A 14,582-nucleotide genomic window follows, 5' to 3' on the forward strand; every position below is an offset into this window, starting at 1 on the left:
ATTAGAAAGCTCTAGACCAGGGAAGCTCAAAAAGAGAAATGGTATTTGTGTGCATGTATGGGTTAAAAATAAAAAATCCGCAACAACATCAAGCAACAGAATGAAATATTTGTATTTTTACGCTCTATTGTTTGCAACTAAATGATTTATTTGTATTTTTTACGCTCTTGCTGTGTGTTTTATTTACTTTCGGGTTGTTTACGTGTAAATTCACGAAAATGTTCGTAATCTCAACAATATGAACGCCTACCAATGCTCTAGACAGTTAAAGAGCAATCTAGAATGCAGATGACAGTGTTATAAATAGTAGCATAGGTTGCAGTCGTTAGTGAGTTTATCAGAGACGCTTTTCGAACAAACATCCACTGAGTGCTGTGTTTTTCAAGTGAATTCGTGTACATTATAAAGTGTTCCTGTATTTCTGCGAATTTTAAACGTGTATAAAAAAACATTGAGTGAAAATGCGTGATTTTTTTAAACTTTTTAGCTTTAATTTTGAAACATTTGTACAATATACATAAATTTATTCAAAGTGTTGGCCATTGATAGCTATAAACTAGTACCATCTTGCTGGCAACATATAGATTCCGCTACAAAAGAACTGTCATCTTTTGAGGCTAAGACCAAATCAAGTCTATTTCGGATACTCTGTTCTAAAGTGAAGCGTTTCCCAGAGTGAGCGTTCTGCATCGATTGAAACAAATAGTAGTCGGACGGAGCAAGGTCTGGACTATAAGGCGGGTGAGGCAAAACTTCCCAACCACTTCATTCTAAATACGTTTTAAAAGGTATTGCAACATGTGGCCGACCGCTGTTACGATGGAATATTACGTTTTTATGTCTGGCTTCATATTCTGGGCGTTTGTTAGAAAATGCTCGATTCAAACGAACCTGTTGCATTCGGTACAGGTTCCCTGTGATGGTCTGGCCAGATTTCAGCAGTTGATAATAGATGGGACCCTTTAGCACGATGTAGCTAATTATTACGAGTTATGTATTTTGATAAAGTATTACGGAATATTTGTTTTATCTTTTGCGAATAAAATTAAAAGTTGTGGACAGATTTTAATCATTTAGGGCTTGTTTTATTTGTAGCGTCGTTTTCTATATGTGTAAATAAAATTAAGAGCGTATATTTTTAGCTAATTTTTACTGCCATTTTAAAAACCAAACATTTCGAAATTTTTCTAAAAAAAGTTTTTTTTTTTTGCAAAAATTTTTATTTCTAAAACGACAGCGAAAATTAAAAAATGTTAAGCCTTTCTTTTTATTGCTGAATTTCGGGTTTTGAGTTACGCGAATATATTCGCGTAATTTTCGAAATAACGGTATATCTCGAAAATACTAGCTAACCTAAAAAACGGTTAACACCACTGAATTCCGCGTACCCGAATTAGTTTAAGCCGATGGGTGCCACTTTTGACTGGAAAAAAGTTTCAATTTCGTGCACAGTGTTATTATAAGACAATTATTTATGTTCAAGTCATTTTCTGAGGGGACCTTGTTGGAACTGGGGTAAAATGTTGCTTGATTTTCTCCATACTTTACAGTATAATTTCAGAGTATTTAGAACTAATTTATGTAAAATTGTATCACATAATCAATATATCAATATATTTATGAATTCTTAAATAGTATTCCGTGGGACATTTGTATGGGGGCTAGGTGAAATCATGGAATGATATTCCCCAATTTCAATACCAAATAAACCTTACCAACAGAGAGTATTTGTGGAAAATTTCAGCCAGCGAGCTCCTGTCTTTTGAGCGTGTTTTCAACAGACAGACAAACGGACGGACACAGCTATATCATGTTAGAATCCTATGAGGAATATATACTTTTTGGTTCAACAACCGAGATTTAGATATGTTACAAACAGAGCGACAAAATCAATATACCCTTTACTATTTTGATGGTAGATATACATATAAATTATTTAGTTTAATCAATGTGTTTATGTTACATAAAAAAATTTATATTAATCAGCCAATCAATTTAATTTAAAATAAATTATTTTGTCCAAATAATAAATTCATGAAATATTCCAAATACTTAAATGAAAATTTATAAAATAAATTGTTGCTTTGTATAAAAACAAATTGTGACATTTACCTTAAAATTGACACAATTCAATGCTTTACTATGAATGTAAAAACATAAAAGTATGAAATGAAAAAACACTTTACAAACTGATTTCTATAAATGATTGCAAATATTTTTGTAAAGCTAAACAAAACTTATAAATATGCAATTGAATGCATGTTTTATTAAATAACAAAGCATTTTAAATTTATTGCTGTTTTTTTTATTTCTATTTGCTACTGACGATTAAATATTCATAAAATCTTTTAAATCTTTAAAATATGAATTTCTATACTCATAAATAAATATGAAATTTTACAGTTTAATACCTTTCTATTTACGTGTGTGTGATGGTCAATATATTTAAAATTGATTTTATTTATTGTAAATAAATTAGGTGTATTGTGCTATGTAATTTATTAAATTATTCTTTTAAGCAGGAATTTTAAGTTTAATTAAATTATATTTTTCTATCTAAATGAGCTTAGCTTAGATGCGAAAAATGCTAACTCCATTTAAAATTCTACTGAGAAAAAGGGTGTTAAGATTTAGTTTTTCTTGTTATTTATTCCGCTCAACTACTTACTTGCCAATAGCATTCTGGGCTGTACAGGTGTATTCTCCACCGTCTTCTTCCTTGACATTTGTAACATTGACATGACTAATGACATCGTCATGTATCGTTACATATTGGCCAACTAAAAAACGTGAATTATCTGGTATCTAAAAGAAACAAAGAACAAAACGAAACGCAATAAAATAATGAAATATTCTTATTAATTAGTTAAGGCAGGTTTATGAATTCTAGTTATATTTTATCATTCAATTTCATTTACCGGAAATCCGTCCAAAGTCCAGGTAAATTGCGGCAGTGGATTGCCAGTGGCCACACATTTCAGCGAAACTGTTGGCCCAGGCTGCAGTGTTTGTTCAGAAAACCAATAAAGTAGTTCCGGTGAAGCATCTGTAATAAAGGGAAACATAAACTAAAATTTAACAACAAAATTACATGGAAAATAAGGGTAAATATTAAAACAATTTAAATTTTCCTTTGAGCAAGGAAGAAATTACATAGTTTTCTACCTAAATAAGCTGAAAAACTTGTTTTTATTTGTAATTTGTTTACGATATTTAAGATTTAATTTTGACATAAATGCCAATATTTCCATTCACAAAAACAAATTAATGTTATAAATTATCAGAATACAAAAAATACTACATAAAAAAATGTGAATATTTATAAGCCTCCTCCTCCCGTTTTCAATATCTAAATCAACAAATCCCTCAAGGATGCTGTTGTTTTCTAAATATTTTATTATTGCTACAGAATTCATACATAAACCAAGCTAAACCATTGTATTTTTTTCCTTTGGCTTTTTATTGATGCAATAAAGAAGCAAAAAAAATCAAACATAAAATCAATTTCCGCTTGTAAATTATTTCATCTCCTTTCAAAAAAAATCAAATAAGTAAGAAGGGAGCTGAACAGAAAATAGCGTATGTGGCTTAACCTCAAACTGTGGATGTTTGACAATTGAATTACATACATATGTATGTACATAAACATAATTTTTAAGAAGAAATTATTATAAATTTATAGAAATTGTTATATGGGAGGAAACACAAATTTTTCGAAAAAGCATAGGACCTTACCCGTTCCGAATTTGGTTCTTTATGGTCGTACACTTTAACCGCTTATCCAATTTTAAGTTTTTATAAACTTAGTCGATTAGCGGCCATTAGAGTGCTCCAATATTGTATGGATGAGAAAAAATGTCAAAGTACAGGCCTAAAATATTGTTACGTTTTAACCATTTCAAAACGTTGGTTTATTTCCTTTAAATAAACCGGATACTTTTGATTGCAAATAAAAGCCGTTTAGTAGTTTAAAAATGGTAACAACTCTTTATCTATTCAAATGTACAACAACAGAATTCAATAGTCACTCAATGTTTTTATACACGTTTATAAATTCTCAGACACTTTATAATGTATACGAATTTACTTGAAAAACACAACACACTTTAAGGCACTCAGTTGATGTTTATTCGAAAAGCGTCTCTGATAAACTGACTAACGACTGCAACCTCTGCCACTATTTATAACACTGCCATCTAAACTCTAGATTGCTCTTTAACTGTCAAAGTGTCGAATATTCTAGATCTTACTAATACATACGCCATCTGTGGTGTACTTTCTACAATGTTCTTTAACTGAATATTCCAATTCGAATATACGGTCGCAGCAAACAGCGTTGCCAACTTACGATCAATGGTCAACTGAAAGCTTTTATTCAATGTTAATAATGCCCACAGATATGTTAAAGTTTGGGCACTGCTATTTGAAAGCATAATGTAACTTTAAATCAGACGTTAAAATCGTTATATTTTAATTCAAGTACAATTTCGTAACAATATTATTCCAAATATTGAAAAATTTTACCTTTGGCCTTCACGATTTAAGGGTTAACATTTTCCGATTTTACTTTCAGACTGTATTAAAAATTATCTGGACTATAATATTCTGTATAGGTTTTACTTAAAATTCATAACAGTACGAAAATTGGGCCAAAATATGGCCAAAAAACTAGTTTTTCTAGAAAATCGCAAAAATTTAAATCGCGGGCTCGGAAAAACTATAGGCGGTATTGTCATATATTTTGCATACTTTTATTCCCTATTATATTCTCAATAAATCCCATGTGATGATCAAAAAATTCTGAAATTTGTTTAACAAAATTTTTATAAACTTGAAAATGGAGTTTTGCATTAAAAAAATTAAATTTGTTTGGTCATACCTGCGAATAGGTAAACGGTATCCTACGAAGACAAAAACTCATATACAAGTAAATATGGATATATTTTAAGTACAAATTAGCTTTTATTTTAATATTTCTCAAAATATGTTAATTTTGTTTCAACATTTCTTGTTCTACTTAGTGGCCTGAGACACGGTAATGACCTACGAAATTTATCAAACAGTTTTTAACCAATTTATGTCATTTATATCTCACTAGTTGATCGCCCCGGCTTCGCCCGGTAGCATTTACTACTGTTAGTTCTTCAAGTTTCTCCAACCCACTCACACCAGCCTGTTCTTATTTACTTGCAAATAAAATATCTAAATTTGTATTGCATACTTTAGGGAGCTTTTTTATTACAGTTGACTGGACTCAGAAAAAGAAGAATTTCCGAGTTTTACCCGGAATTTTTGAATTTTTTTCTTTACAAACCATCTCCTGAAAATTTCGAATCGAATAAAGAAAAAATCAGCCAAATCGCTCCAGCCGTTCTCATGATATGACATTACATACATGCAGTGTTGCCAATTCATGGTGAACAAAAAGGGCTAAATACTTAGAAAAAAAAGGCTAAAAAGGGGCTAAAAAAGGGCTAACATTTTTAATTAAAAAAATACATACATTTGAGACAAAAAACAACTTAGAATGTTACATTTGGCTATGCCGAATAGACAAAAAAAATTTATGAAAATAACACACGTTCAAATGCCAGATAATAAGAATGTATGTTAATCCTTAACTTTAATATAACATAATATGTGGCTACACGTATATCATATGCCGATGTTTTTAAAACCTCTTATTTATCACCTGGTCTGCAAAATGCTCCTATGCAAATTGTTTATATGAAGACAAATTATGTATAAAGAATCATTTGTGATAACTTTGAAATCGATGGAGAATATTTTGATAAGTGAATATATGTCAAATATGCCTCTCATGTAATGCAGAAGAAAAATATTCTTAAATTATACACGTCGCCGGACAGAATTGATTTTCATTGGCAAAAACATAAATTTTGCCACATAAAAAATAAACGAAACATAACAATTCAACCAAAAAGTAAATAATTTTCTTTAGTTTTAATAAAACTCGGCTTGGAAAAAAACTCTCTCGAAAAAACTAAAGTAAGGCATGACAAAGAATATCCAATATCTGAGTTATTTTTTTAGTTTTTTTCGAAGCATATAAAATCTTCCATTATAGCATTGAGGTCCTTTTTGCATATTTTTAGATTTTAAATACTTTTAATAATTTCGATAAGTTCTGATAGAAACTCATTTCAGTAGTGCTTCCAGTTTCGTTTATTATCATGTTCTCATTCGACAAATACATGTCGATGTCTTAATATAGAAAGGTTGGGTCTCGTTTTTTTCTAAATCGGGTTTTTTACATATTCTGGTAGACAAGTATACCTCCCTTAAAAAATTCAGTTTTCTATGTTGCAGAATAACAGATTTAGATTTAATTTAAAAAAACCCTAACTCATTTCAAAAATTGTTTAAAAAAAAACCCCTAACTCATTTAATGTTGAATGCATATTTTTTGGTTTATATTAAAACAAACAACTTTTCTAAAAGTATTTTTTGATATATTACAATTTTTTAGTTGTTAGTTTTTGGCTTTAACTTTCAGATTTTATTGAGTTTTTTCCTTCTCCTATAAAGTAACTAAAAGTTGAGATACGACCTTTCTATATTAAGCCATCGAAGTAAATTAAATATGTCAGTTGTTATACTCACTGTTTCTTGGATGTTCGAAAAAATATGTAATGTTGTATTTGAATTAAAATGGAAAAATAAATACAAAAAAAATATGTTAAGGTGCAAAAAAACAGAAATTTCGGTTAATCGGTTAATCGACACAAATTAATCGGTTTATTTGTTATTCGAAAATCGGTAATTTTGAATTATTCGAACAGTTAACCGACCAAATTTAATCGGTTAACCGATTAACGGTTAACCGATTGAATACCCTAATATATATAGATTAGAACGACAATTACATACACATTTCTAGTCCTTTAAATTAAATTGAAAATGTAATTATTTAAGGGCAACATTTTTACAAAATCTGAAAAAATTAAATTTTTTCCCCTTGTAAATGCATCTCAAAACTTCAGAGGTCTTGCGGCATGTCTTAACCCCAACCGATTTACCAAAATTTGTTTCAGTATGATTCTTTTACCAATGTTCACCAAAATGGGGGGAAGATTGGCAAAAATCCAAATTGCGTTTTATTGCCACCCTAATTATGACCGATAAAGTCCAATTTCGGTATGAAATTTGTATTGCTGCTAGGTGAAATAATGTATGCACCATATTTGATTGAAATAACTACAAAATTGCGACCCGCACTTTGCGCACAAGGTTTACATGGACAGAAAGCCAGCCACCCAGACGGACGGACATCGTTTAATCACCTCAGAAAGTGATTCTGCGTCAGCCTTTATACTTTAAAGTGGGCGTTAGACTAATATTTTTGGGCGTTTCAAACATCTGCATAAACGAATTTTACCCTCTCCACTATGGTGGTGTAGGGTATTAATATGAGTTTTTTCTAGGAGCCCTTTTTGCCTATCGAGTAGAGTAATTTAAAAATGTTAAGGTATATTCAAAATTTAATAAATTATGTTATAAAAAAGAGGGCCTGGCCTAAAGCATATGTATGTTTTACTGTATTTGTTTATGCTTAAATGCACATACAAATGTACATATGTATGTATGTATGTGTCTGCAATTAATTACCATTTATTTTGGTAGCAAAAAGCCTATGTTTGTCTCCATGTATATTATGATTAGTAAATGTTATTTTGTCTCTTAAAAGTCAATTTAGTAAATTGAAAAATAATCAAATTAAATATTGGTTTTCACACCTACAGATACAGACAAAACGTATAGTAATAGCCCAGCAGTTCTGGGTGATCTGTCCCGAACAAGTGATTTTACCCCTCATTTAGAGTCAGCACATATGGGCAATTCTACGAGAATCGTTACCACGACTGGAAACACAAAAACCCTTGAAACTTTTATTCAAGATGATTTGAATAGAAGAAAATAATAAAATGTTACTATGTGAAAGTATTTAGATGATATTACAACATTTTAAAGACAAAAATAATAGTGTAAACTGATTATATTTAATTTTTTAATATTTAAGGTATGTTTTAGGCTAAAATTGCAGTGAAAACTAGGCTCCCAATTAGCTTGTAGTATGAAATGAATTTGACTCTGATTGTTTTTTTGCTATTGTCAAATTGTTTATTGAAACCGAATGTATATTTTCTATTCACTTTTTTAGTTTTTGTATACATATATTTACAGAATATATATTGTTTTATTATGTCACGTACGATATTAAATTTTATTTATTACAAAATCATCCAAAGATTGTTTTTATTTAAATATGACGGATTATAAGGGAAAAATATTTCGTTTAGTGAAAGAAATTAAAAGAAAACATAACGAATCTCACAATTCGAATATTTTCGCATATTTCTACTTGTACCTCAAAATGAGTTCCGTTTTATGTCACGTACGATATACCCTTATTTCGCTCAAAGAACTTTTTATTATTTTAAAATATAGTACCCTCTGTATAGAACGTAAAGACCAAATTATTTTTCAGAAACTCTGATTTTTGCAAAATCTATTCCACTCTATAGGCGTACAAATGTCACGTACGATGATATGGAATTGCCCATATGTAAATAGATACGTGGCCGAAGTAGTCAACGCATAGCATTCACATACTGGTTTCATTAACTTACTATGTTCCAACGGATTCAAGAAGAGATTGTGCTGCTCAGAATTGGTAATTTTGACATGGAAGACAAAGATCGACCATGCTAGCCAAATAAGTTTGAATGTCAAGAATTGGAGGCATTACTTCATGAATATTCTTGTAAAACTCAACCAGAGCTTGCAAAATGATTGGGAGCGACTTAAATAGCAATGTCAAAACGTTTGTGAGCAACAGGATTCATCCAAAAGCAGGAAATTGGGAAAGATAATTTTTGCACCGAATCATTACTTGCGATGAAAAATATATCCATTACAATAACCCGAAGCGTAGGAGATCGTATGTGAAGCCCGACCAACCATTGATACCAAACCCAAATATCCATGGAGCTAAGGTAATTCTCTGTATTTGGTGGGAACAAAAGGATCCTATCTATTATGAGCTGCTGAAATCTGATCCGACCAATACAGACAACCTATACCTGTATTCACATTCCAGCAGTTCAGCATTAACTACAAAAGTCAAGGCATCCCTTTTAGACTGTAATTTAGCCCAAAGTTTGACTCCAATTTATATATTTATAGGTAATTTGATAATTTCTACATCCCAGGTAATCTAGCTTTCAGTTTATTTTCACTTTAGTGTCTCTAAGTAATTTAGAGTGTAGTCACTTTAAACTTTTTTCTACTGGGCTTTAGAAAGAAGTTTTTCTTTACTATTTTTCAGTCTATTGGAGAGTCAATTAAGACTAATTGTCCTTTTCTAAAACAGAGTTTACTCTTCGTAATTTATACTGGGTCAATTGACTTTCGACTTGGACACATGTTGAAAAAACTAGTCACATAGCTAATTCTATAACTAATGTGACAGCTATGTTGGATTAAAAAGACTATTAAGGTTTCCAGGCAGCCGCGAAGTGCAAAAAAGAAGAGCAGTTCACATGGGTCCAAGCAATAGGTCCCTAGTTAGGGACAGTCACTTAGAACTGCTATGATGTGTATGTACCAGTGTGTAACTGTGCGTGGCTGTGGTAGCGGTTAAATGCTAAAAGTGGGTGAAGTGGCGTGTGTGCATTTTATTATGTGTATTTTCCAATGGGTGACATCAAATTTAAACATAAATTTTATGTGTATCCTGTGCGTGTGGTTTCATATAAAGTATAAACCATAAAATCAACAATTTGCAAATGTACTATATAATCAAAATATTCGTATTTGTATTCGTTTGTGTATGTATTCAAATGTGTAAATGAAATGCACATAAATATTTATTTGAATTGTGTATTTAATGATGGTTTTTAATAGTCTCTGAAAATAAACTATATTTATAAATGTTATTTTTTTGTTTGTTATAAAAATAAGATATTACTGGCATATATGGGTGAAATCAAAAAATCTTGCACAATCATGTAAACCGGTAATATCTAGTTGATGGACCATATGTTTCAAACATTTTTCCGTTTTAGACTCATCATATCAGAAGTATAGGTTGCGATATATTTTTGTAATCGTGAATTTGAGGACAAAGAATTGGAGGCATACTCCATGAAGATTGCTGTAAAACTCAAAAAGCGTTTGTAAAATCATTGGGAGGTACTCAAGCAGCAATTTCAAAAAGTTTGCAAAGCAGCAGGACTCATTCAAAAGCAAGGAAATTGGGTACCATACAAATTGAAGCCGAGTGACCTTGAGAGACGATTTTGTATGTCTGAAATGCAGCTTCAATGCTATAAATATAAATCATTTTTCACTGGAACATTACTTGCGATGAAAAATAGATCCATTACGACAACTCGAAGAGTAAGAGATCGTATATGAAGCTCGGCCAACCAGCCGAATCTACACCAAATCTAAATATCCATGGCGCTAAGGTAATGCTCTGTATTTGGTGGGAGCAAAAGGGTTTTATCTATTATGAGCTGTTAAAATCTGACCAGACCATCACAGGAAACCTGTACCGGCTTCATTTGAAGCCAGCATTGGCCCAAAAACGCCCAAAATAGTCACATGTTGCAATATCTGGTAAAAAGTATTTAGAATGAAGTGGTTGGGATGTTTTGCCTCATCTGGTTTATAGTCCAGACCTTGCGTCCAAACACTATTTGTTTCGATCAATGCAGAACTCTCTCTCTGGGATACGTTTCACTTTGGAACAGAGTATCCGGAATTGGCTTGATTCTTTCATCGCCTTAAAAGATGAGCAGTTCTTTTGGCGCGTAATCCATATGTTGCCAGAATGATTGCAAATAATTTGAATAAATTTATATTATACAAGTGTTTCCAAATAAAAGCTAACAATTTGAAAAAATTGTTTTTAAGTCATACACCCAATATTTTTATTCAAATTCTCAAAATTTCATGATTTTCCTCATATATGGGAAAAAGTAGATAAATCCCATGTTTTTTAAAAACTTTTAGATTCGTCACGTTTATTAAAAGAATTTTACAACGAAATTTTTTAAACATTTGAAATTTTTACATAAAAAATTTATAAAAAAAAAAAATTGAATTTTAAAACCTAATTTGTTTAGAAATTCCTTGTGTGGGGACTAGAGACAAATGTTTCCCGATTTTCGGCATACTTTACAGTATAATTTCAGAGTACTTAGAACTAATTTTTTAAATTTTTATCAGGATTGTCGCATAATCTTCTTATGCCTGCTCAAATAGTATTCCGGGGGGACATTTGTTTTTATGCTAGGTGAAATCATGGATCGATAGTGCGCAATTTCATTGGACTCTCTCGTTGGACGGATGGACGGACATAGCTATATTGTCTAAGAATCTTATGAGGACCCAGAATACTAATGCGAGTCTGCGACAAATATTTGGATGTGTTACAGTCGGAATGACAAAATCAAAAAGTTTTAATTAGCTACTACTTTTCTACAAAAGGTAGTAATTTTTGTAAAAATTTTAATAAAATGAATTAATTATGCATGCCTAAGTGAAAAAACATATTTATTTTTTAATTTTAAAATAGTAGTAGAAATACTACATTTTTAGAAAAGTATTGAATTCATTAAATTTTTATTTGGAAAACGATTCCTCAAAATTTTGTATTTAAGGAAACTATGTTTTTTATAAACAATTTTTTAAAAAGATACTAAATAGTTACTACTTTTTTTACAGAAGGTAGTAATTTTTGCAAATTGTTTAATGATATGAATTCATTATGCAAGACTAAGTGAAAAAACATATATATTTTTTAATTTTAAAATAGTAGTAGAAATACTACATTTTTGGAAAAGTATTGAATTCATTAAATTTTTATTTGGAAAACGATTCCACAAATTTTTATATTAAAGGAAACTATGTTTTTTGTAAACAATTTTTAAAAAATGATACTAAATAGCTACTACTTTTTTTTACAAAAGGTAGTAATGTTTGAAAATTGTTTAATGAAATGAATTCATTATGCAAGACTAAGTTAAAAAACATATTTATTTTTAAATTTTAAAATAGTAGTAGAAATACTACATTTTTAAAAAAGTATTGAATTCATTAAATTTTTATTTGGAAAACGATTCCTCAAAATTTTGTATTTAAGGAAACTATGTTTTTTATAAACAATTTTTAAAAAAAGTACTAAATAGCTACTACTTTTTTACAAAAGGTAGTAATGTTTGCAAATTGTTTAATAAAATGAATTCATTATGCATGCCTAAGTGAAAAAACATATATATTTTTTAATTTTAAAATAGTAGTAGAAATACTACATTTTTAGAAAAGTATTGTATTCATTAAATTTTTATTTGGAAAACGATTCCACAAAATTTTATATTAAAGGAAACTATGTTTTTTGTAAACAATATTCTTGGTTAAATTTTTAGCAACTTACCACCCAATTGTAGTTCAGCTGTTGACTGTATTTGTTCCCATTCATTGGTTACAAAACACTGATACATGCCGGGATCATCTTTTTGTACCTTTTTAATGATAAGGCGAGGTGGATCAGAAAGGATCTAAAGAAAATTATGAAAAAAACAACGAAATTATTAAGTAAAATATCTAATACACTTACTAAAATTATACCAAATAATTATATTTAAACTAAATTTTCTAAATAAATTTGCCTTTTAAGCATTTAATAATATTAATTTAGAATTTCACATAATAATATTTGTAAATAAATAGCAAATTTTTCTACTACCACCCTAATATTTTCATTTAAACACATTTCAATTTCAAATACATACAAATGTTGCATTGAATTTGTAATCAAAATAAATGCATATATTGTATTGTATTTTAGTTGGTAGATGTTAATATTTACCTCAACACGATTGTCTCTTAGTATGGGTTTACCATCATGTAACCAATTTACATCATGCACCGGATGTCCGGTTACAATACATTGAAATTGTGCATCTTTATCAACATCTACTGTTTGTACTTGTGGCTGAAGATGGGCTGTTAAAGGCGCTGCAAAATTGTTTAAAAGATAAAAAATATATTAAAACACATTTAATTGCATGAACATAAGTGTTGTATGAATGATGCCAAAAGAAGGAAAAAAAAAAGAAAACTTTTGGCCAGATGACAATGATAAATTATTTAAAATGAAAAGAACATTGCAAAGCTGTCATTAAATATGTACATGTTTTGGTTAACGAGTGTAAAATATTTAGTTTAAGTTGCTGATTTTTGTTTGTGGTAACTACAAAGATAAAATTCTGAAATTTAGAAAAAAATAGAAAAATTTAGTTTTTAATAAAAAAATCACAAAAAAATGTTGGTTCCTAGATAAAATTTAATTTGGAGCATATTATTATTATAGATGAGGATCTAGATGCGCAACTGAGTGTAAGCTGAGAGTAAAATTAATTACTCTCTCCCAAATTTTATGGTTTTACAACAAAATACATTTGGTAAATTCACAAGTTCTCCTATCATGTCATATTGTCATAATGTCCCAATATTTCACAATGGTTTAAAAGTTTTTTTATTGTCGTTCAAGCTATGTTTATTGTGTTATCGTAACCAACCAGCAGAGACCTGCACTGAACGCCTAACAGTCAGTTAAGTCGAGCCAATGAGTCGCGAAATATTAGGACATTATAACAATATGACATGATAGACCTTGTGAATTGACCAATTGATTTATTTGCATTTTGCTGTTGCAAGTCTTAGGTTTTTGAAAACAGACTTAGGTTTTTGTCTCTCTGTAACGATTCCATTTGGAATCTATTATTTTTATTATAGCAAGTTTTTTAATATGTTGCCTTAAGTAGCCTGTTATGCGAAAACCTAATTTTTGAATATTAAAACGGGCCAGCTTACAAACATATTTAACGCTCAGTCGAAATATTTTTGGAATCAAATGAAAACATTGTAGTGAAATGACATCTTTAGTTGCCGGGCAAAAACACCCACGTTTTTGCTTGCAAAATTGCTGAACAAAGTATATTTCTTAGCCAACAAGGACCATGTATCCCAAATTTTGTTTCAAAATACCAAAGAAAAATTCGTGGGTTAACAAACAAATGTTTTCTATATAAAATAAGCAACTCAAAGAAACAATCAGAAATTAAATATTAGAAAATAGGCTACAAAATGTATTTTGAAGAAATAATTTTAACAAATTAGTTATTAAATTGTAAATTTCCTCGAAATTCCCAAATTTAAAAACGGTTTTAAAATATATGAGTATAAAGCATTGGTAGGCAAAAAGAGGCATTTAATTTGTGTTCTTTTTATGATAAAAAATAAAATATCCACAACAACATCAAGCAACTTAATGAAATGTGTGTATTTTTACGCTCTTTTGTTCACATTCGTGTTGTTTAACGAAAATCATCGTAACCTGAACAATATGAACTTTATACCCATGGTAGGCGTTCATATTGTTCAGGTTACGATGATTTTCGTTAACGATGTGAGCATAGAGAAAACTCTTCTATCAAAGACCTAACTCAGTTTTAAAGAACCTAAGTGGTGAGAATGTATTTGTAAACAAA

At 29.9% G+C, this 14,582-nt stretch overlaps 1 protein-coding gene across 1 annotated transcript in view; it reads right to left on the bottom strand.

Moving 5' to 3' along the window:
• Positions 1 to 14,582, bottom strand: part of Dscam4 (Down syndrome cell adhesion molecule 4) — a 165,630-nt gene that overhangs the window by 39,101 nt on the left and 111,947 nt on the right. Inside the window, exons 10-13 of the mRNA XM_065505556.1 lie at positions 12,899 to 13,047; positions 12,464 to 12,587; positions 2,919 to 3,046; positions 2,669 to 2,805 (exon numbers count right to left, since the gene is read on the bottom strand). Of these exons, the coding sequence (XP_065361628.1) occupies positions 2,669 to 2,805; positions 2,919 to 3,046; positions 12,464 to 12,587; positions 12,899 to 13,047 (538 nt within the window). The remainder of the gene's footprint in view (positions 1 to 2,668; positions 2,806 to 2,918; positions 3,047 to 12,463; positions 12,588 to 12,898; positions 13,048 to 14,582) is intronic.

Source organism: Calliphora vicina, chromosome 3 (genome assembly GCF_958450345.1).
Source record: "Calliphora vicina chromosome 3, idCalVici1.1, whole genome shotgun sequence".
Taxonomy (NCBI): domain Eukaryota; kingdom Metazoa; phylum Arthropoda; class Insecta; order Diptera; family Calliphoridae; genus Calliphora; species Calliphora vicina.